The sequence below is a fragment of the Magallana gigas genome, chromosome 4, assembly GCF_963853765.1.
Source record: "Magallana gigas chromosome 4, xbMagGiga1.1, whole genome shotgun sequence".
Taxonomy (NCBI): Eukaryota; Metazoa; Mollusca; class Bivalvia; order Ostreida; family Ostreidae; genus Magallana; species Magallana gigas.
Window position 1 is genome coordinate 11,467,971 of NC_088856.1, and position 25,469 is coordinate 11,493,439.

At 31.7% G+C, this 25,469-nt stretch overlaps 2 protein-coding genes, 1 long non-coding RNA gene and 1 other non-coding gene across 4 annotated transcripts; 1 reads left to right on the plus strand and 3 right to left on the minus strand.

Moving 5' to 3' along the window:
- Positions 1-1,636: 1,636 nt before the first annotated feature.
- LOC117682490 (uncharacterized) lies at positions 1,637-4,140 on the minus strand. The gene is made up of 4 exons (XR_010712802.1): positions 3,464-4,140; positions 2,820-3,092; positions 2,464-2,640; positions 1,637-2,122 (listed from the first exon to the last, which is right to left on the minus strand). It is a non-coding gene; the product is annotated as an uncharacterized protein (transcript).
- An 823-nt stretch (positions 4,141-4,963) lies between these two features.
- Positions 4,964-11,437, minus strand: LOC105318974 (uncharacterized). Its single transcript, XR_010712801.1, has 4 exons — positions 11,020-11,437; positions 9,786-10,052; positions 8,921-9,097; positions 4,964-7,072 (listed from the first exon to the last, which is right to left on the minus strand). It is a non-coding gene; the product is annotated as an uncharacterized lncRNA (long non-coding RNA).
- Positions 11,438-13,224: 1,787 nt separating this feature from the next.
- LOC109620788 (uncharacterized) lies at positions 13,225-17,816 on the plus strand. Its single transcript, XM_020073883.3, has 5 exons — positions 13,225-13,390; positions 15,586-15,730; positions 15,838-15,938; positions 16,048-16,183; positions 17,041-17,816. The coding sequence occupies exons 1-5, from the start codon at positions 13,345-13,347 to the stop codon at positions 17,228-17,230; spliced, it is 618 nt and encodes a 205-aa protein (XP_019929442.3). The 5' UTR covers positions 13,225-13,344; the 3' UTR covers positions 17,231-17,816.
- On the minus strand, positions 17,271-25,376 carry LOC105344782 (DNA/RNA-binding protein KIN17). The gene is made up of 10 exons (XM_011452656.4): positions 25,198-25,376; positions 23,563-23,657; positions 22,348-22,514; positions 21,185-21,418; positions 20,184-20,241; positions 19,918-20,083; positions 19,593-19,715; positions 19,125-19,224; positions 18,616-18,716; positions 17,271-17,830 (listed from the first exon to the last, which is right to left on the minus strand). Exons 1-10 carry the CDS (start codon positions 25,315-25,317, stop codon positions 17,759-17,761), a joined length of 1,236 nt encoding a protein of 411 aa, XP_011450958.3. The 5' UTR covers positions 25,318-25,376; the 3' UTR covers positions 17,271-17,758.
- Positions 25,377-25,469: the final 93 nt, after the last annotated feature.

Here is a 25,469-nt window from a genome sequence, read left to right on the forward strand (position 1 = left end):
CTCTCATCCACGTATTAACATCCCCCACAAATCAATAAATTAGAGCTATAAAGTCATATTCCTCTTGCATGTATACGAAAATACACGAAATTACGTCCTCACAAACCTGTAAAATTTAAGCAATCCACGAAAATTGGCCCCCACGAATTTTAATGATTCCACAGTACATCAGTAATGGGAATTATGGATTATTTTAGTTTAAAATATTATGGCATAAAGAATGAAATACTCATAATTTTATGATTAATTTTATTTATTTAATTATTGTTATATAATCACCCATTGTCATTTTCCTGATTATTTCAAACCAAATTTGGTTAAACAATAAAGTCACAAAAGTTGCAGAGTGCAACATACCTATTTGTTATGTGATGTTTTACTGTACAAAGATGAAGGGCTCATGTGGTTCAATTTCGAGCAGATAGAGGTTAATTATTTCATGAATATGCGAGTAATAATGCTATATGCAAAAAAGGTCTATTTTGAAAATTATCAATTATGGATAAATATATTTTTCACATTGCTGGAGAAATTGTGGCAACAGAAAATAAACAATTTAACACGATAACTCCCTGTCACGGGTAACTTGAAGTATTTCAACAATATTTGCTACCCTCAAACCATTTATGAGTTATCCAACACATAGTTTTAAGTCTATATTTTAAAAATAGCACATCTTTTATACTTTATTTAATTAACAGTTCCTTGATGAAGTTTTATTTGATTTTCAATATATTTCTTTATCAAATATCCTAATAATAATGTCAGTTGCAATTATTACAGAAAGAAATTGCAGAAACACATTATTCTGAATTGTTCGAAAAAATTTCTCCATAATAACAAACAAAACATTGATTGCACACACACACACACACACACACACACACACACACACACACACACACACACACACACACACATATATATATATATATATATATATATATATATATATATATATATATATATATATATATATATATATATATATATATATATATATATATATATATATATAGATATATATATATAAACAATAAAATGCTTTCTTTGGTGATGTACATAAGTACGTGAGCTAAAAGAAACAGCCAAATCATCTCCTGTGAGACTTTGAGTCTGACATCATCATAATTATTTCGTGCGGTCCGTGATGTTTCTTAGGTGGCTGTAGGTTTCGACCAATCGATAAACGGGGCGTGTCAATTTTAGTCCTGTCACTTTCTTATCAGTTTCAGCCGCTGTAGATTTCGACCAATCAATAAAAGGGGCATGTAGATTTCTATATTGCCGTTTCTATAGAGCTATGAATAAACTATAAGTTTCCGTAAGAAATAGAGGGAATAATACTTGGTAGATATATATATATATATATATATATATATATATATATATATATATATATATATATATATATATATATATATATATATATATATATATATACACACACACACATCTCTGTCGAAATCATGATGAGTATGTTACATAGTTAAGAGGCTGCATGCGCAGAACAAACATATACCTGTACATCCAATACACTTCCACACTTGATATGAGATGCAGTCTGGTAACTATTGGCATTGATTTTTCCAGTCTGACAAGTTTTTATCGTATGACTCAAGAAAAACTTTCATACTTTATTGTAAACAATATTCGTTTTTATAGAACAAATATAGGAGAAAACACGGGGTAAATGTCAATATAATTCTAATGATGTAATTATACAGTTTTATTTAAGTAAAACTTAGTTTTACTGATAGGAGTCAAATATTTGTAGAGAAATACCGTCTAAAGATGAAAATAGTTCTTTTAATTTCATCCGTGTAAACAACATAAAATATGATGGATGAATTTATCTCAAACAACGTGACTTTCATGAACATGAATTGATAATGAACAGAAGTTCAATATTCACATATAAAGCGGTAAGGGGTGTTGCAGGGGACGTCAAAAATACCAGGTTTTCCGCCACATTTGCAAAAACCACCACAGAGTTCTGGCGGAGAAGAATGTTGACCGTTGGGTTCAGAAGCGTGCCAAAGACTTGGGTCAAATACCAGTGTATTGTTTCGTGTCCATCTCCAGCTGCCTTTTGTCTTCTCCAATCCAATTTGATAAATCGCTAACAAAATAAAAGACAAAAGAAAGTCTTTTTTATTTGTACCACATTGATTTGATATTATTTAAAGAACTTTTTGAATTGCGATTATTTTCTACATATTTATACGGCTGCAAAAAGAAGTATAAAATCTGAATGAAACAATCTGCATAAAGCACGTGTTTTATTTTCTTTTTAAGCTACTCTATCTAAATATGTAATAGGTATTTCTTGAATTAAAAAAGATCTGTTTCTTTACTGGACATATGATGTCAGTTTGAATATAATAGACAGTGAAAACTAAAGTTTAGTTTTTAAAAACAAAACAATTTTTTTTTGGTTTTAACTGCATTAGATTAACATACTATCTTGGAGAACAAATGTCGACAAAGCATGTAGTTTTTTAGTGGTTTCTAATGTTATGAGATGGGCCCCGTCTGATTGACATTTCTCGGCAGCATCCGTGGAGTTCCTCCCGTCAGAGTAAACTTTGACGCAGAAATCGACACCATCCAGGTATGTGTACATTTTGTCCGCACACTCTGAAATATGATTTTCAATTCATCAGTAATGAAAAAAAATTCCTGTTCCTCATCCCCATCCAGTAAAATACTAAAATGTGTATGATTGTCAACAATTACTCATTCCATAAGAGATAATAAATAATCAAAATTAATTACTGAATAAGATATTGAAGTATGGATGTCAAAAATTGAATTACTAATAGATTTTGCAATCGGCTCTTCTGAATAGTATACAGCTCCTCCCAGGGTTGTAAAGATATAACTATCTGTCGGTTTGCTATTGTAGCAGTAGCAAAAAGTTTCCATGTAAGAAAATGAAAATGCCGGGGACCTCCGAAGATTGGAACACAGTCGTCCACAAGATGTAACAGATGGAGCCTGCAGAGGTTCTTCAGTTATGTTGAAGTGATTGGCAAATATTTTGTTATCATACTGTTCATTTCTTCTCCAAAAGTGAATGTGATTCGAATCTATAAAATGTAATTTAAATGTGTAGGTAATGGTGTTAAAGAGTATTAAAATTAGATGTAAGTTTTTTTTAGTATTTTGTTCCTTGCTTCTTCTAAAAGAACTTAAATGTATTTTTAATTATTTATTCACTTTATTGATCTCTTTAAGAAGAAGATAGGCTTTGTATGAAAATAAAGAAAATTATTCAACTTTTAAAATTTAGAAATATGAACATTTTTCTTTAAGATATAAAAGTTTATATCTTAAAAGTCATAACTCAAAATTTAAGGTAGATCTGATAGCTAATCTGATAACCAACCAGCCCCTTTAAACAAAGTTTCGTTTGAATATATTTAAGTAAAACAAAACCAGGAAACTTTTCTATACTTACATACGGTGTCGATTAGGAAGCATAGTCCTAGGATAAGTAAGAATACACGTGTAAACTCCATTGCGCCTCTTTGATAGCAGTAATTTTCCTATTTGTTTACAGCTATCTTATATACGTGATTTATGATCTGCCCAAGATCGATAGCAAATTCCTCGTCGAGAAAAAACATTCGTGTTCTATATTAAAGGGGCATGGTCACGATTTTGGTCCAAAATAATTCTTTCGCTTTTAATGTTTATAATGCTTCAGTAAGGCATTTTCAATTGGCAACCAAAATTTGAGTGTCATTTGTTGAGTTATAAGCGAGTTTCAGAGCTTACAATTCCTCGCTATGTAAACAAAGCTTTTGTTTACATTTTGAATGTTGAAGTGAAAATTCCAGTTTTAGACCTAAAATGAATGTGTTTATGGATAGGAACTGTTTATTTATGCTTAAAAAGAATATGAATATACACAAATCATCTTGAAAAAGATTTTTTACCGGTATATTGAACCTATTTAAACAAAAACAGGGCACGAGCCTTGTTTACATGACGAAGAATTGTGAACCCTGTATCTTGCTTAAAACTCATCGACGGGCACCCAAATTTCATTTGATCATTAGAAATGCATTCATAAAGCATTGTAAATAATAAAAACAGAAAAATAAAATTTGACCAAAATCGTGACCATGCCCCTTTAATATTAAAGGTTCTTTTAACTGGAGGATTTTTCATAAATCTATTTATTACTGTATTTTCTAAGAAAATCATTATTTAGATATTATCTTGACCTATCAAAACAAAAGAAAAACTATTTCGTAGAAAATTTAGAAACTGCAATATTTTATTGTTTACCATAGATAATTTTTAAATCATTAATTTAAAAGATAAATCTTGCTTATTAAAGCAATTCTTGTTCGAAAACAAGATTCAAGTCAATTACTTTGAGATGTAATTAAATACATTCAAAACCATTGAATTATTTGTCAATTACTTGTAATCACAATGTTTTTATTAAAATATAATTATTTACTCTCAATTACTTTGACAAATGTAATAAGAAGCATTTTCAATACTTAAAGTTTAATTAATCTACAGAATAGTAAATACATAAAAACACAAGTCACAAGACATTATGCATATGAAAAGGTTTTACAATTTTTGGTAATTTTTAACTGATTTTTAACCACTGCATCACTCAAACGGAGTTTGTGTTTAACAGAAATATAAGACTCGCAGTCATTGCATTTTGCTCTAACATTTCCCTAAAAAAAATGTACATTAAATTGTACCAATACCCTAGTTTAGTTAATGTTAAGTTCACAACAAGATTTTTTTATGGTAAACTCTTTTTAAGTATGATTGTTTCTTAGCTAGAGAGGTGATAAACCTGAACAAAATTATACCTTCACATTATGCCATGGGCAGTGTAAATAAATTAAACGTTGTAATACATTTAACCATTGCACAAACACAAACCCATGCCAAATAGGTGTGCAAACACTGCATTACTATAAAACACCATTTAAATTTATTGGTATAACTTGAAGAAAAAAAAGTAATTGAAAAGTATTTTAAAAGTAATTGAAAATACATGCCATTGTCATTTTTTGGAATGTATCTAACTACTTCTTATTATTTGTAATTAAAGACAGAGTTTTTCGTTATCAAACTAATTTATTATAGTCACAAAGTAAAATAATTGATATGTTACATGTATTTTAGTACAATTAATTAATTTTGTCATTAGATTCCAACACAACACGATATTCACTTAAGTTTCTTGCACTGTCTTACCAAATTGCCAAATCACATTTATTTTTACTGTAAACCAACCTTATTCGCATGAGAGAATATTTCGTGGGTATTTCTTATTTATAAAAAAAATATAGTTTTAAATGACTCAGTCCCGACACACCAAATTACATGTATTGCATAAATTTCTCGTGTTAATATGAAAATAAAGCCGTTGCAAATAAATTGTACATGCATTTCCTATCAGCCATGGAGATTGTTCCGACAGCTGATTGCTTAAAGGTTTTCATTGTGATCAGTTCATATATTCGCTCAAAACCATTTCAAACATATGGTACATGAGGACAAAAAATAACATTAAAATATACATATAAATTATAAATTGGTCAGAGGTAAACATATATATATATAAGGGTTAGAGAGTTAGGAAAAGTTATACAAAATGAAACTCATGGAGGACAGACTACCTCGTATATCTTCGTTATGAATATACATAATTTTCTCAACAATTTCATATTACATGTTGTCATAAGATACGAAAATTTTAACACATTTGGTCTTACCGAAATATTTTTGTCTATAAACTTGTTCCGGACTTGTGATATTGCATCACATTGATGTGATAACATCTCATCGTGCATCAAGAAAATAATAATTGTTTCCTTATTTGTTGTCAATTATAGAACAAAATGGAGTGCAACCAGTTCTCGTCTTGAACCATATCTCGCCAGTGCATTATTAGCGTTACATAAAATTCTGTTCGAAAAGTGACGTAACAAAGCACTGACGAGGTATGGTACACGGCGAGAGCTGGCCATGCTAGTATCTGATATTAATAAATGTTTAACCAACAAAATTTCACAGTGTCGTGCATCAAAATGGTCGATAAATTTCTTGTCTTCGAAGCAACTTGCTATAAATCTTTGTTAGTTTATGTGTGATCATTTGTAGAGCACGTGGTAATGATGCATGTACTTGTATACAGAAACTAAGGTTTACTTTGTCGCACATCAAAAAATATATGAAAGATAAATAGGAAGTATTAGTTTCTGTATTATTTTACTATTTCATCCTTTTTGAGTAGCTTTTGAATATATCATGAAACTAAAATGTATATTTAATTAATGTACTAGATATTTTGATTTACACAAGAATACTAGACGATAAAAATCGGTATTAATTTCCCTCCTAACGTAGTTACACATCCCGTTTTTCTTTCAAAGTTAGCAAAAGACACAGATTTCTCCTTAGTTTTTCAAATGGTAAATATGTCTACAGCAGTCGCTACAACCAAATTCAGATGATATAATTATCTTGTGTTTTCATATAAAGATATTCTCATTTCATTGTGTTCGACAGGTCTACATACATATTCCTCTTTGAAGGCTATGAGAAAATGTCAATCTTCCCGAAAAACGATAATCCTGAAGCTGACGTTATAATTTTCCTTTGAAAACAGTAAACATGCATATTATTTCATTATTTACTGGTTCATGATACTTTGTGTGAATTCTCATGACTTTTCAATGCTAGGACAATTAAGGTTTTATGGTATACACTAAAAAAATGTACTATATTCTCTCTTGTCTGGACTTGTTACGAATATACAATAAATGTATCACAATGTCATTATGATATACACGAATTGAATTAACAGTTTACAATTCGCAGATATACATTGATTCTGATGAACACAAGTTATCAAAAATACCCGTCGTTAAAACTTCATCGACATATCGGTATAAGAAAGAACCGCAAAGTTGTTTTCGGGAGTTAGGTTCCCCAGGAAACCACAGACTTTCATTAAATACCAATGAGCTGTTACGAGTCCATTTCCAGCCGTCTTTCATTTCCAACCCAATCCAGTAGTAACCTAATTGATTAGAAGAGTAAAGAAAACATATGCAAACCATCTACGTTAGTTACATGTTAGAGGGTTAATTGTTATTTATTGTTTTGATTTATTTAAAGATTTTTTGTCTTTATATCATATATCTGTAATATATCAATTTACCAAATATTTAAGATTGAGTATAATTCGAGTGCACATGACTTTGCACAGTTCTTATGCAGTAGTGCTTACGACTTCATCACTTCTAGTATTGTAAACTATGCATAAGCAGAAGAAAATGTTTGACATGATAGAGTTGTCCGTAGATATTTTTTCAACAATATATGATAGTCCAATCCACACTTTGCAAAAGCTGTTTCCCTTTGCGGGGTCAACCCAAAGATCAAAAGGGAAAAACCAAATTTTTTTTTCTTCTTTATGCTACCAAATATTTGGGCTTCCTGTGATAAAATCTACCATCCTCGGGCAATCAAAATGCACAACAAAAACAGAATTTTATTGTCAAATGACAAAGTTACAAATCTCTAAACTACAAAAGCTACCGTGGAAAACCTGTGGGTTTTCCTCAAAGATGGTGGCCAAGAGACATAACTTTTGTGAAATGTGGATTGGTCTATAATAAGTAACTCAAAAGAAACATAGACCCGGTTTAAAAACTGAAGGGGGAGGGTTAAATATCAAACAAAGATATGCAGCAAATTTATGCCAAATAAAAGAGATTAGGCTTTGAAAGAGATATGTTGATATATCCCTGGGAACAAGTCAGATATTTGACATTTTTTAGTTTAAAAAAGGTATCTCTAGTGAAGAATATATATATATATATATATATATATATATATATATATATATATATATATATATATATATATATATATATATTCAACATAGTTCCTAAACTTCAAGTTTGTTCGGGGCACACGGCTGCATACTGCAGTGCTTCTTTACGAACAAATTTGTTCAAGATGGAACTGTTTTCAAAAGATGAAAAAGCAATAAATATGAGGCTTTACATGTTTTTGTATGCAAATAAGAACAGCTGCAGACTTATTTCTAAAGATTTAAAATTCTGAAAAAAAATAACAGAGGGGTTCATCTCTACAACCATTTGTTGGATAAAAGGCCGAATCTTGCACATTTATGTAGTAACTTTGCTTCAAAATATTTCTTACATAAATAATAAACATATATTTTTCAATGAAAATACTTCAAATTACCTCCAAAGGCACAGACAAATCCCCAGCGAATTGGTGGTTTTTGATACCCATTTGAAGGATAGGGTACCCTCTTTTAAGACAAAGTTACAACTCAAATAAGCATGTTGTTATCTTTTTATCAACAGCTGGTTGTAGAATCGACACTAATGAACTGCTTTCATAATTTTTTAGGTTTTTAAATCTTAAATTTAAGTCTGTACCTGTGCAGTTCTTTATGATTTAAAGAAGCATTGTTTTGCTCTTGTATGCGTAATTTGCATTCAAAAAACATGTACAACATCGTATTTATTGCTTTTTTATCTTTTGGCAACAGTTTTAGTTAGTTCTGGACGAACACAAGTGAGTTCAAGAAATGTTTTTATTTATTTTTTCAAATGCACATCCCCCTTAAACTTATTATTGAAATAATAAGTAATAATTTAAGTTCGTTAGGTTTATATAAATTTTGTTCGTTGAAAAAATAGGTTTGTTTTCTTTTGGTTTTTTTTTTTGGTTTTTTTTTGGGGGGAGGGGGGGAGGGGTTTGCCTTCCATTTCCAAGTAAATACCAATGCAATCATAGTTTACAAATAAATCTAGTTCAACGACGAATTGAAGACATTTCTGTGCTATTATTAATTTTTGAATTTTTGTATCTGCTGAATATAACATACGATTGATGGAAAGAAGTCCCGGAAACACCTGGAGTTTTTCAGCAGTGTCTATCGTTATGAGATCGGCCCCGTCTGACTGGCATTTATCGGCAGCGTCTGTGAAATTCCTCAGATCGGTATAATCCTTCAAGCAGAGATTGACGTCACTAAGGTATGTGTAAATTTTGTGCGCACACTCTGAAATATAAATTGCTAGTAATCAGAAAAAACTCTCTAATTGTTCAATAGTTTAAGAGTATCATGTCAACATTGAATTGGTTAAGGAGTGCTTGTGGTCTTGGCCATTTTTTGACTTTCTTGATCTCCTTTAGATGAAGAGCTTTAAATGGAGAAATAGGAACATACTCAAATGTCGTAGATTTTTTCTTGATAAAGTGGGCTAGGAAGTAGCTTCCATTTTAGACAATATTGATCTCCTTTTAAATAAGAGCTCCATATTAAGATATTGGAAAATGATAAAAAAAAAATTATATGACATATTTCTTTACCAAATAGAAGTTGACAGCTTTCGAAATCGCATATAAAATTTTAAACGAAATCTGATGGTTTTTATATTATATATTTTGACCCCCAGCCTCCTTAAATTATAGTTTATAGCTTAAAAAATCATATCTTAAAGTTTAAGGTCGACCTGACCTGACTGTTGACCATTCATCCTCCTTTATTTCATTAAAATTAAATTGACTTCGTATACTAGTATGTGTGCAGTGTCTTTCACTATTTAACTGACCAAATACATTTCATTCTGCTGTGTCATACTCATACAACTCTAGATAGTTTTGGATATTTGCAGGAAAACGACCTGGTTACTCTTTATGGAATATAGATAAGTATGATTAACTTCTGTACAGTAAAGACCATTTACCAATAGATTTTGCAATCGGCTCTTTAGAATAAAACTCAGCTCCTTTCAGAATTGTTACTGGATGATTGTTCGTTGGTTTGCTGTTGTAACAGTAGCAGCCATTGTTTTGATAGGAAAAAGCCGAGGACTTCGGGAGATTGGAACACAGTCGTCCGCAAGATACCGCAGACATAGCGTGCAGAGGTTCTTCAGTGACATTAAGTTGGTTCGCAAATATTTTATCATCAAATTTTTCGTTTCTCTTCCATAAGGTGATGTGATTCGAATCTTTCAAAAAGAATAAGACACGTAGTGATGAATAACATGAATTGTATTAATGTACATATTTATTGTATCACTGTTTTTCCTTATAACCCTAAGTTTTTAAAATGTAAGCACTCCGATTTTTAAAGCGCTAAGCATGCTCAGCGCTTTATTATCGTTAGACTTCTACTTCCGGTGCATCGAATAACCGCCCCCTATGAGCAGAAGTATACATCATTCAAACTGGTTAGGGAACCAGTTTCAGGGTTTTATGCACATAACTGCACGGGCTATTGTGAATTTAATGTACGGGGCTAACATACATCATTGCAGGGCCTGTCATGCAGTGTCGAGGAAATGTAGTGCGTATACAGAAGCTGAAATGTTATATACATATATCTTTTTATAAATACAGAAGCTGGGTTAGCGCTTTTCAGTACTATCAGTACTTTGATTTATTATGTAGGAATCTCGAATATACTCAGTTGTAACTCCAAACTCATCTTTTTTAATAAAAACATCAAATTAATGGTGTTACCTTATTCTTGCACAGAAAGATCATGTAGGTTTTGTTAATGTTTTGTCTAACTTGATCAAAAATTTAAAAAATCCACGAAGACAATTTTGAACGTTTAATTTTCTTTAAGTAGTTATCCATTTCTGATGTGTGATATTTTTTAAATTGCTCGAAATGATTATATTTCTAATTCATTGCGACAGCAGAAAAAGTTTAAAAGTGGATTTGTCAGATTGTTCAAATTATTCTCTCTCCATCTGTTCCCAAACTAACAATATTTAGGGGTTTTTTTAATTTTATTTAAGTTGCGCCTTTCTCATTTCTTCTTCCCGTCAGTGATTGCGTTTGGCTTTTTTTACACACTCTAACTACATTTTTTCTTGCATAAATAATGAAAAAAACGCTTTTCGTTCCATACTAATAAGTACATGTACAATAAATTACTGAGTATCATTGTAACATGAATCTACTTACATACTCTGTTGGTGGTGTAAAATAGTCCAAGAATCAGTGTCAATATACGGGTACACATCATGGCGCTGAACTGATGGCAATAATAACAGCTGTCTTATATATGTCGGCAATGGTTTGTTACATCATCTGTCATTAAAAGAAAGTGCTCGGCGCTCAGAGCAATTAATGCATTTCTTTAAGACAATCACACTTTAAATAAATAAATGAATCAAATAAATATTTAATAGGATCTGTACGTCGTTAAACGCCATAACAATTCAGAAATATTGTCAGCATTTATAAACACTCCTTTGTGAAATGAGATTTTCTTACAGTACCTGCACTTCTGAATTTGTGATTATTATTTATAATTGATTAACAATTTTGGTTTTGGATATATATGGAACTGTTAAGAACAATTTAATGAACATGTATCCTTACTTGAAGTGAAGCAGAGGTTGACCGATATAATTATACAAGAAAATTTGAAAATTCCCCCAAATGTATGATGTATAAACACTTATGTAATAAATTTGAAGTACAAGAATATTTAACAAAACCAATACCAACTGTATTTGTACAATTGTTTAGTAAATATGATTATTGTTTTTGTTTTGAGAGTGTACGCTTCATTATCCTGTTTACTTTTATCATGTACATTTTGCACACTGCTATGTGCACACGCAGTCTAATACAAGATTGTGATGTTTTTTAAAATTGTCTACATATGTTCACTTTATTTATGTATATATGTTAAACTATGGATCGTATGGTTCTTGGTAATAAACAATGCAATACGATAAAAATGACTAGGTTTTATGCTAATCTGTCGCTATTACATTTAAACGTGTTTGTTTTCGTTCTATATCCACAATTAAAAATAAATAAAACAAAAAACAGATTTCATTTTGATGTGAAATTAAATTTAAATACATGACCTTTGCAATTTTTACTACAACTTTATAAAAGATCTTGTATTTTCTCTGAGCAGACCGGAATCACCCCTTTTTTCTCCTTAGAACTGGAGTAGGTTTCTTGCTCATGGCAGTTTCCTTTTCTATCGATTGGATTAAACGCCCTAAAGCAGAAAGTCAAAGTCTTTTTAACCATATATATATATATATTGTACACAACTGCCTGAAGAGCCAGGAATGGCGAAAACGTTTGCGGTTAATAGGATCAATTTGTGATTTTATTCTGGATATTTATCATTTTTAAATTATATATATATATATATATATATATATATATATATATATATATATATATATATATATATATATATATATATATATATATATATATGTGATTTTTTTTTTTCGTTAAAATACAGATTGATATATTCTCATCACTTACTTCAATTTATTCCATGTATTGATTTAGTCAAAATAAGTTTTTATTACTTGTTACTTTATTACTTTTATTACTCATCAATGAGTATAAATTACGTAACAGCAATCGTTTCTATAATTACACGTTGATGGTGTAAATGGTCCTGGAATCGATAACAATGTATCGGGGAGGTACAAATCGTGACTCTTCGGAGTTTGTAATGAAAAAAGTACCCATTATTATATTTTCCTCTGAGGTGTTTCTACAGACACCAGCTATTGTCCCACCAATATCTTAAGAGGTACATGTATTTTTAATTAATTAAAAATTCAAAAACTTTGAAACAAATAGTATCCAACTTGCAATGATCCTACGGTATTTCTATTAAGGAGGCTGGATGATCAACAAGTAACCACCAGATTTACCTAAAACTTACTGATTTAGTAAAGAGAAAATCTATATATTTTGGCTTTGTCTTTATACAGGCCTCTTTTACTTAAGGATATTGAATAATATGTAATATGTAATTAATAATAATGTAATCAAATGTTTATGTGTAATTTCGAGTTTGTACATAATTATTATTTTTGCATTACATTACTAGCATTGCATGATGGTTTCGCCATTTTCCTTTTCGTGTACAGGTTATGGCCTCGAACGGGTGTAATTTATTTTTTTTTTCACAGTATTCCCAAGATATCAGGCGTTTTCATGATAACGTAAAAATAAACTAAATATATATGATAAACCAAAGGTTTACTACTCTACAAAATTTCAGTTTTAAAAAATAATGAAGCAAAAATTGTTGCTCATATTAAAAAACATCACAGATGTAAATGAACCTTTTGAAGCACTCAATGAGAGATCCCACATTAAAAAATATCTGTATGAATGTCTAAATCATTGTCCAACGGAAAACTGGACAGCGACCGGAAATCCGTATTAGTATCGTTGACTTCTTGTTGTCAATGAGATCTAAATCTCCATCTAACGACAAGGCGTTCAAGACAAACGATGTATCTAACGAGATTAATTATTAGTCTTTGTTTAATCTACGCAGGTAAATATAAACTGCAATTTGCTTTTTACAATTCTTTTATTTTTTTAATTACAAGTAGTTCATTGCATTTCTATTGGTTTGTTTGTTTATTTGTCTATTAAGGATGTTTGCGTAAGTTAGGTCCGATTGATGTACACTGGAATCATTACATGACAAACAAGAGGCCCAGGGGCCACGTCGCTCACCTGAGCAACAATTGCCTTAATTCTGATCAAATTAGCATTTCAGTATCAAAATATCTTGACAACTAAGTACAGTGGATCTTGCTAAAAAATTGAAAATCTGCCAATTTTTATCCATTTCTTTTTTTTGGTAAATACCAAGCCCCTTTTGTTGTACCTATAAGAAGATTTTTCTCTATTCCTATATCCTCCCCCCCCCCCCCCTCCCATTTCGTGGCCCCACTTTTCTCCAGGGAGACTTGGTTTCATCAAACTTAAATCTGCATAATCTGTGCTTTCACACTAAGTACTGAGTTTTGGACCGAAAACTTTCCCAGAATATTTTTAAAGATTTTCTCTATATATTCCTATGTAAAAATTCAGACCGCCATCACGGCCCCGCCCTACCACTAGGGACTGTGATTTGCACTATTTACACTACCCGAGGATGCCTCTACACAAGTTTAAGCTTTTCTGGCCAAATAATCTTTAAAAAGATGATTTTTAAAGATTTTCTCTATATATTCCTATGTAAAAATTTATCCCCCATTGTGGCCTTACCCTACCCCTGGACTATTATTTAAACAAACTTGAATCTATAAGATCTGGGGATGCTTCCTCTCAAATTTGGGCTTTCCTGGTTTTGATAATAAGATTTTAAAAAGATTTACTATATATATAAAAATTTATCCCCCATTGTGGCCCCGCCCTACCCCCAGGAACCATGATTTGAACAAACTTGAATCTAAATTATCTGAGGATGGTTACACGCCAATTTGAGCTTTCTTGGCCAAATAGTTTTTAAAAGAAATTTTTTAAAAGATTTTCTCTATATATTCTTGTATAAAAATTTATCCCCCAATTGTGGCCCCACCCTACCCCTGGGGACCATGATTTGCATATACTTGAATCTACACTATCTGAGGATGCGTCCACTCAAATTTGAGCTTTCCTGGCCTAATAGTTTTTGAGAAGAAGATTTTTTAAGGATTTTCTCTATATATTCCTATGTAAAACTTGATCCCCCCATTGTGGCCCCCACCCTACCCCCAGGGACTATGATTTGAACAAACTTGAATCTACACTAGCTGAGGATGCTTCCATTTTAATTTGAGCTTTTCTGGCCTTATCGTTTTTGAGAAGAAGATTTTAAAAAAAATTCTCTATATATTCCTATGTAAAACTTGATCCCCCTTTTGTGGCCCCAACCTACCCCCGGAGGCCATGATTTGAACAAACTTGAATCTACACTATCTGAGGATGCTTCCACTCAAATTTGAGCTTTTCTGGCCTTATCGTTTTTGAGAAGAAGATTTTTAAAGATATTCTCTATATATTCCTATGTAAAACTTGATCCCCCTTTTGTGGCCCAACCCTACCCACAGGGACCATGATTTGAACAAACTTGACTCTACACTATCTGAGGATGCTCCCATTTTAATTTGAGCTTTTCTGGCCTAATAGTTTTTGAGAAGAAGATTTTAAGATTTTCTCTATATATTCCTATGTAAAACTTATCTTGTGGCCCCTCCCTACCCCCGGGGACCATGATTTGAACAAACTTGAATCTACACTACCTGAGGATGCCTCCATACAAGTTTAAGCTTTTCAGGCCGAATAGTTTTTGAAAAGAAGATTTTTGAAAAATACCAACAAATTTTCAATAATTCTCAATTATCTCCACTTAAAAAGGGCGTGGCCCTTCATTTGAACAAACTTGAATCCCCTTTACCTAGTGGTGCTTTGTGCCAAATTTGGTTGAAATCTGCCCAGTGGTTCTTGAGAAGAAGATGAAAATGTGAAAAGTTTACAACAACGACGACAACGACAGAAACAAACATATTGTGATCAGAAAAGCTCACCTGAGCCAAAGGCACAAATTGAATTATTGTTAAACGATGGAACAATTTGTGCACAAAACAATATAAATCCCTGCTAGTTACAAAATACACAGATAAATATCTCTCTCTCTCTCTCTCTCTCTCTCTCTCTCTCTCTCTGGTAACACATTTATATATATATTGATCGTTACAGTGGAGACCCAACGACAGTTTTGTGGTGAAGACGACCACTACTGTAAAAGTGACTACAAATTCAAGAGTAAAGACTTTCCAAGCTTAAGCTCTTTGGTTATGGGAGATTACAAATTTCCACTTAGATTTTTCACTGAATTTTGCAAGTATGTGCTGTTAACCAGAGTAGAAAATCCATTTTCTCAATATCATTAATTCTAGATTGATGTACAATTACAATTTAAGATTTAGATTTTTGATATGTTTTATTTAGATCTACAAATTACAAACATGGGGAAACAGGCAAATCGTACGACTGGTTGCTTAAGAACGATGGTTTCATTCAGCGACTTTGTACGACTACCACTGCTAAGGGTAATTATGCAAATTAATGCACCATTTATTTCAAACAGACCGATTAATGAAGCAAAGCAGTTTGATTTTTTATTATCATATTTAAAAATAAAACTTTTTATTTTTACAGAGTTAGATAAATTAGTGCCTTGTGCCAATAACAAAAGTGTCAGAGATAACATAATACGAAGCATTGCCGACATAAAAAATATTCCTAAGCCGACTGATGACTTAACCCTGGAGGATGCGCGAAAAGGAGTATGCAAGTACGTCACGTTGCCATCTTCATTTCATTAATTCTCATTATTTCTGAACGAAATATTTAATAGAAAATGTTTACATCTACCGAGCATTTTCCTCTCTATTTCTTAAGAAAACCGGTTGTGATTCATAATTCCATTTGAAATCTACACGATCTAGTTCTAACCAATTTATCGACTGGTCGAACTTTTCAGAAACCTAAGAAAAATCACAAACTGTACGAAATGCTAAGTAAACACAAAACTGTTAGACTCAAATTCCCTTATTAGCTATTTTTTTTATCTAACGTACTGATGTAAATTAACAAAAGAGAGGTGTACATATAAACAATGAAATGCGGATTTTGAATGTAGCGATTGTTGCAAATGTATTTTTTCTGCCATGTCGCTACCTTTATATCCCGCATGAACCACCAAAAAAGGCATTAGTTTCATATTTTAAAATCAGCGATTTTCGATATGTTTTCAAGAACTGCAATCAGTGTCGCCTTTCATCGTGAGCAACATTTTTTTTTTTGCTGAACTTGGTGTTTTAATAGTTTTACATGCATGTTTACTTTGACAAAGCACAACTGCGGTTCATAATGCCGTATAAATCGAAAAAGCTGATGTTTGCATTTCAACTTTTCAAACTATTTAACTGTACATTGGAATAATAGCATCTTCGTAATGCAAAATACAAAGGTGGTTTAGGTTTTATAGTAGAGTCAAAGAGCAAGAATGCAGTGGATATATACATTGTATTGCTAGGAATATTTACGTTGAAAAACGGGTTCCTAATTTCTTCATATTCAAATCAGCTTTTTCATGCTTTAAATATGCATTTCAATTGAACTGTATTGAGGACACTGTTTAATTTTCAGGCTGGTAACAACTTCACTCAAGGCGTTTCTGAAGACCCTGCAGTCTGAATGTGACCCTAGTGGTTACAGGGCTATGACTGAAGTGTTCACAGACATGGTCCAAGACCCAGCAAAGTACAAAGTCAATCTTCTTGATCTAGACAGCAGTTGTTTAATCGAACTACAAGATATTCTTCAACTCTACAGATAGCAGAATGTTATAATAGAACTTGTTGAATAGAGAGACATACCAGTATTTCATCAGTGTTCATTTCTTTCATACACACACATTAAATGCAAATTTTGCAAAACAGTAATAACAATGGTGAGTTCAAAAGTGCTACTCTGAAACCAATGTTGCAGACATTATGTTATGATAGTTTTATGGACATGAGATTTAAAAGAGGAACTTTATATTCCGCGTGTACAAGAATTAAAATGTACAACTACATAGAATAGTTTAAGACAAAAAACAACCTGTTCATGTTTTAGCTGTACAGTTCTTACTATCAATAAATGTAGCTTTTTCATATGTCATGAAAAAACAATACAGGTGCACATGTACTGAAATTTGACTGGGTCAACCTTGACATTGGGAAGATCTGGGTTGACCTTCAACATACATAATCATATGACTATCCTAGCGGAAGTATTTCAACATATTGGTCAAACATATTTCAACATACAATCAAAATTGTTTGTCTTTTCCTGAAATTATAATGAAAGTTTTTTTCCCTTTTCACGTTGGTTGATAAATTTTGCTTATATCTTCGTATTGAACATTGTCGATGACACGCCCTCTTAATGGACCCTACAATTATCAAATGCAACAATTAATTACAAAGTTTTTAGATTTTGGATAACGATCCTTCAGTATGTGTTTTGCCTTAGATATTTGTGTTTAAGGTGGTATGGGACACCAGTTGATATTAATGAGGACTATTTAAAATGCATTATAACTAAAATACTTTCACTGGTTTAAAATTTTCAAATTTTACAAAATTTTACCCCCCATAAAAAAACATTTTGCCTTTCTAAAAATTTTAAACATTTTTAGAAAGGCAAAACATTTTAAATCCCCTGCAGGATTTTAACTCATGACAAACATATTCATAGTGAACATTCTAACCCACTGCGCAACGCTGATGCGTAACAATTTGGAAAAGAAACTATTTATAAAATTATGCTTGATTTTATTGTTTTCATCACAACATAGAGACATCCAATACCACCTTAACATACAGTAAAACAAGAACAAGTTAATCATGAATTGATGCTTATAAAGAAGTGATTTTTATACCCCGTGGGTTTTAAAAATCTATTTTGCTATGTTTATTAAGAAGCAAAATCTCCTGTACCTGGCACTTTGTTTTAAGCATGTTTTACACTATATATATGTTTATGGAATAATAAAAAAAGTTTTAATTGCTTTTGTTGTTGTTTTTCATTACATATTATTTATTAGATATCTCACTGATAATTATATCTTCAATGAGAATACAATATACAATTGAGGTCAAAGTGAAGCGAAATTGATTACTCTACATCTGTATATTTGACAGCTGATTTGATGGTGTTATAGTCTGTAATACTCACAGAGTGTATGGATACACTACAACAGAACTTCTTTTCTTCAATGGACTCCAACACTGCATCATAACCTCTGTACGCTCCGTTCACTATTTTTACCAATTTACCTGAAAACAGAAAATATAATGTCTTTGTTGAGCAACTACATGTAAATCTGACCATTCTTCCCCTCGTATTAAAGTCTTGATATTTTTTTCGTCCCATAAACTCTTATTTGGCCATTCTTTATCTAGGATTTTCTGACTGGATTCTTACTAAGTTAGGATACTTCTCCTGGACTTTTCTTTACAGATTTGATGCAAGCTTTTAAATTTCACCCAAGTTTTGATGTGAGTGCATTCATGTACTTTTATGTCAAATGGTTTTTGATATTAGCTTATAACATTTATAAAATTTGTATTTCCTCCAAATTCATGGACTTTGAGATTTTTATACAATGAAATTCAAAGTCTAAATGAAGACTGAGATCTGAGTCGATGATTTTTGAGGATTATATTTAATAACATAACTGATACCTTGTGCTGGTATGACGGTCTCTAGGTGATTCTGGTCCACTCGGATCTTGTCTCCAGAGTCGATTGTTTTTATCACAGCCCTGTATAGATCCTGCACCTCCTGAAAGAAACAAATCTCCATCAGAATACAGACAGTTCTCCAAACTGACATACTGGTACTCTACATGAAAATTAATATTCTTGGTGTACTTTAAAAGCAGGAATATTTACTAGGGATTAAAATTTGTTTATTTCGTTTAAACATGTATTTGTCAATATAATTAAATACTGCAAGACATTTGTAAATGGTTATTTGTTTAAATTTTTGTTTTTTAATGACCCAATTAAATATTCAGGAAACCATTTCGCATAAAAATATAATGAAATGTTCAAGCAAAAATGACTGTGTCTTCAATATTTTAAATCGTGAGAATGTATCAAACTAATATGCACTGAATTTTAGTTAGTGTCAAAAGGAACACAACATACTTTGACCACTGCCTTCTTCTTGTAGAACTTCTCCCCGAGTTTCTTTGTGACGATCTTGACCACAATTCCCTCTGTCAGCCAGTAGTCCTTCCTGTTTGTCTTCTCTTTCTTTTTCTCTTCAAACTACATTCATAGGCATATAACTTTATTGGCTGTTTCCTTTTTTCCATTCTTACTTTAGTGAAAGGTGTACCATGTACCATGAATGTACATTATGTAGCTGTACATCATCATATGAAAACGAGTACTAAAATTACTAAACATATACATGTATTATGATTAGCAAGAATTATGTGGGAAAACTCCTGACAGTTCAATTATTTACCTCCATGATTTCATCCAAAGCAGATTTTCTTTTCTCTCCTGGTTTTGGTGGTTTAAAGGGGTCCTTTTTTACCTCCTTTTTGGGCTCTTCTTTTTCCCATCTGCTTGCTTTCTTTTTCGGTTTCTCTGCCTCTGTAGGCTTTTTTACAGAAAGAGGATTTTCTGAACTGTTCAAAAGTACAACAAGCAGTCAATAAACATTAACTTAATATGAACTAAATGTTTAAACATTGAATGAAATAATGTTGAACTCAACGACCCCTCTACCTTTTCAGTGGTTGTTCATCCTTTTTCTTTGACACGAGGCCAGAAAAATTAAGTGACACTAAAAAAAAATTAATCAAAATGAAATTGTAAAACATTTAACAAAATATGTTACATGCACAATTAATATGTTGAGTCTGAATAAATTACAAGTAATAACTGTTGAGCAAAAGATTACTTTATTGTCTTCCTCAATCACTCCTCACTTGAAACATGTACCAACACAATACAGAGAAAATGTACTGCGCTGGTAAGATAAGGCAACTCTCAGCAATCAAATTTCCTCTGATCTAAATGATGTCACAATAAGCAGCATGATGTCATATTTTAATCAGAAACATGTCAATTTATACTTTATCTCTGATTTAAATCATAAAAACTTCAGGCGTATAATGTCACTAAAAACTCTTCTCTGTATTACGTATATTTATCATTGATGACGTCACATGCATGTTTAGTAGAGAAGATCAATGTCGGGAGACAAATCATCAGAATGCACTGTAAACAATGCCGAAATATGACTTATTTGATACTGATACACAAGATTAAGATAAATGTCAGTTCGGATATAATCAGGAAAATATGAGATATGTGTATTCCAGTAGAGTTGTATGTATTCCACTTGAGTTATGTGTATTCCACTTGAGTTATGTGTATTCCACCTTTTTCACTCACCTATTCCCTCCTCATTTCCCTCTTGAGTTATGTGTATTCCACTATTCCACTTGAGTTAAGTGTACATGTATTCCACCTTTTCCACTCACCTTTTTCCTCCTCGTTTACCCTCTTGAGTTATGTGTATTCCACTTGAGTTATGTGTATTCCACCTTTTACACTCACCTTTTCCTTCCTCGTTTCCCTCTTGAGTTATGTGTATTACACTTGAGTTATGTGTATTCCACCTTTTTCACTCACCTTTTCTCTCCTCGTTTCCCTCTTGAGTTATGTGTATTCCACTATTCCACTTGAGTTAAGTGTACATGTATTCCACCTTTTTCACTCACCTTTTTCCTCCTCGCTTTCCCTCTTGAGTTCTGTGTACTCCACGTCTTTGGCCACGGTTCCCTGTTCAGCGGCTCGCTTGATTTGTTTCTGTATGAGGCTTGCTGTCCTCTCCTCATCATCCATGTCCATTTTCTCCTTGGCTTTTGTTTGTTCCTGTTTCTTTATTGTCTCTGGGTCCCTGTCAATGTACTGTACAAACCAGCCCTTCTCTGTGTAATCAACCACACACTTTCCTGAAATCAGACAATCATATATCTTAATAAAAAGTGTTTTTTCAGCATTACTGTAATACAATGTAATCACAATTATCATCACAGGCATATAAGATAAACTTAACAGAGCTTGGTTATTTTTTGGTTTGAAACAATTTCCTGTATCAGATCACTTACACATTTTTTTATATTTGCTCTCATTTGATCTCAGTTTTTTAATTCATATATACATAAAATAATATAATTAAAAGCATTCCAATAAATTTCTACTAGTCCTAAGACCAAGGTTTGCATAATCTTCCTAATAGTCAATATATATGTAATGACAAATACAGACTCATTGTCAGCAGATTTTCATGGAGAAGGGTCCCATAATCATATGTTTTAAAAAAAATTATGAATACTCTGTATATTAAAAAGCATTATTTCTATGTAAAATTAAAAGCTGCTCTCAAAATAGAAAGACTGCAAACTAATGAATAAAGGTCTTACGCAAGGAAATGGCCAATCAAACTTAGTCAATTGTAGTTCCATATATATAGAGACAATTTCTTTTCTTTCTTCCTTTTTTGGCACCTTATTTTAGGCCTATAGTATTGATTTTGGACTCAGTGGCTAGGAGAATTATTACTTTAGGGGAATTGTCACACTAATTTCAATGGAACTATTTTTTTAGATGCGCATGATGCAACTTCCTGGATGGTGCTGAGCCTGTTCGTCAACATGTGGAACTCACGTGAACTTGGGGGTAGGTATGTTTACTCTCAATTATCTCTCTTAGAAACGGCATAAGGCGTTATTTTTCTGATCTAAAATTTTTCTTGAAGCATTTAACTAAAATTTCTCTTTCATGAATTATATGCTGAGAGTATAGTTAATTAACTAACTGAATTAAAGCTATATAGTAACATATAGTGAAATTAATTCCTTGTGTGAGACCTAAACAGTACCTTCTCTGCCTAGCCATTTGATGAACTCTGTGAGGGTCTCCCACTGGGTAGAATTCATGTGGATGTGTTCACGGTAGGCTATATACTCCTGGTAAACTATGTTACAGTTGACTCGCTTTGTGCCAAACCTTCTCTTCAGCAGCTCTAAATATCCATCCATAAATTCCCTGAATTTCAAAAAATTAGAAATATATATCTATACTACTATATTAAAATAATTGACTCAAATTTTTGGGCTTTAATACCGAGAAATTGGAAAAGCCTTTTGTTTTATATATTTTAAACATCATTGGTACTTGAAGATTACCAATTTGTTTTTATTTTTTCTCAATCAAGCTTCGCCAATTAATAATCAACAAAAATTCCTTTAAAAATTCCGGAAATTATCTGGATTTCTTGGATTTTACAATCTTGCACATGCGCATTTCATTCACGCTAAATCACGGGAGGCTCTTTAGTTTACGTTTCCACAATATCACATTTGCATGGATAAACTCAGAAACGATATTACAAGTACAAGTAAATTTTCATCGAAAATTTGTTTTATATTCTGTTAATCAAAGGAATACGGAAGATAACTCTAACTCAGTGCATTTAATATGAAATATCCCGAGAGTTCCGAATGTGAACATGGTGTTAATTCGAAGCGAGTAAAAAAGTTTGTGTAAAAGTGTTGAATTCTTCATTAAAATGAATTAAAATTTTAGATGAAAATCTGACTGTTATTTTCAATGCAGCCTCATTAATTTTCTCCAAAATTGTTTGGAGCGATTCTGCATTTTTTTTGGCTACAACTGTGGTGAAGGTCTGTTCTGAGGCACAATTAGATTATTCTAACTAAGCAGAGTGTAGTGAAATTAATAGCATTATTTTAGTTTTATAGCTTGGTTATGTAAATGTCAACAATACGGTGTGTCGATGTATCTATTTCGTAAATGTCCGATATCATGTGCAATGCCATCCCGTGCACGCACAGGTCAAAATCTAGTACATATTCAAAAGAATAGATATTTCCAATTGCACAAACAATGATACAAATTAACAAGCAAATGTTTTTAAATAACATATTAACTTGATTTTTCTCTTTTTCATATTCTTGTATAATTCAGGTCTATTTAATTTTAACAAATTTCATATTTCCTTGAAACCTGATTATATCATGAGCAATTAATGATTAGCCAGGAATTTGCATTTAATGAATCGAGTCAGACATACTTCGAGAAATCATCAATGTATTTATCTGGATTTTCTGCAAACAACAACAGCTGACGCTGGTGTGACTCCGACATCATGTGGCACTTGAAACCATTCTGTAAGATATTGCCACAGGTATTTAATATGTAAATACATGTAGTATGTACTACACATTCAGGTGTATAATTTTCTGAAGAAAGAAACAAAACTTCTAAATAACATTCCATCTTTGGAAATTCATGACCATTGACCAGTGTTGCATACTTGCACTTGCTGCATTTATGCTTACTGATCATTTGTAAAATACAATTAATTTTTCTTTAGTTTCATTCAAATTTCAATGGCTCCTTTAAAATCTCATAATAACAATAAAACTTTTTATATTAGGTGATTTTTGTTAACATACATGAAATTAAAAAATGGAGTGTTTTCATCATTAATTATTTAATTTTATTACAAAATTTACTTTACAATCAAAACAAGTTTTAGTCAACTACTATACAGTAAAACTTGTAAGTCCAAACACAGATAAAGTGAAATTTTGGATATAGCAAAGTCTTGTTAAGTCCTTGGAAAAATTCTTAACAAAGCCTTGTTAAATTTTACGGTTATAATAAATTTATGGATAGATACAAAAATGATTTTGAGTCCTCTACTGGCACTGTACCAGTTATCGGCTAAAATTTAATGTTTGCTTTTCGTATTTCCTTATTTCTTGCTATTTTTGTATAAAACTTGACATCCTTTTAATAGTGAACTCCTTATTTATCTACCTGTTAGATTATATCATTATTAAGAACCCTAAACATCTTGTTTTGTGCTTTTTAGCAAGCCATGAATTTGCAGAGTTTTCACGATTTACTGTACCAGTTATTGGCTTCGTGATAATAACAGTAAAATATCTGTGCATGTTGATTTTATACTCTGCTAAATGTAATTTGAATTATGCCCCTTGTGGGGTCAGACTAATTATAGTCGTCGGGGTTTTGATATACTATAAACAAAACTCATAAAATTATTCCTTTATTATTATACGGTAATACTCAAAATCGTAGACTATTCAATACATAATTGTGCAATCAGGTGTTCAACTGCGCTATAAACCTCTTGGAAATTAGTGAATTTCTTTTGTTTATACCTTTTATATGTTTTGATATAATATGTCAAATCAAAGAAGGGATGAGTAACGTATCACAAAGAGTTCATATTCTATTTTTAACTTATTTCGTCACTTTCCCCCTGCTGAAAGTGCAAATAATTAAATCACCCGTAAACAATGATCGTTTAAGCTCATGTATAAAGCATATTCAAGAAAGTTTTTAAGAAAACTTACATTTCTCTTTCGAAACAGACGACTGAATTAAAAAATCTTGGATTGTCGTGTGCTATTAACTCAAACTCTCAGTTTAGACTATAACTGGTCTTAGCCAATAACTGGTACAGTACCAGTAGTGGTGAAATGTAACACAATTTATGTCTTTTACGATAAATTGTTTCATAGTGTTGAAAGTTAGCACACCAATTGACATAATAATTAAAACTGATTTTATTTCCCCTAATTTTTTCAATGTACAATACAATCTCATAATTTTGTGAAATGTGGAATGAAGGTAAGGAAACAGACTTTTCATAATTATGCCAGTATGTGATTTTTACCTCGTCTCTGCACTGTTTTTGACACATCTGACAATACCATCGTAATTTCTGGAGACCTTTGGCCTTGATCCTATTTGCTATCGCTTTTGGGGTAAGAAACCCTCCTTTTTCCTTTCCCATTTTAAAAATAAACAAGACAAATGGAGTAAATTCCGGTTAGTCTTTTTTCAGTAAAGTGTACACGTTTATTTCGATCTTTCTAAAAAGTAACAATTAATTCTAATTAATAATAATCTGTAAATTTTTGTTATAATTAGATATATGGTGTTCTC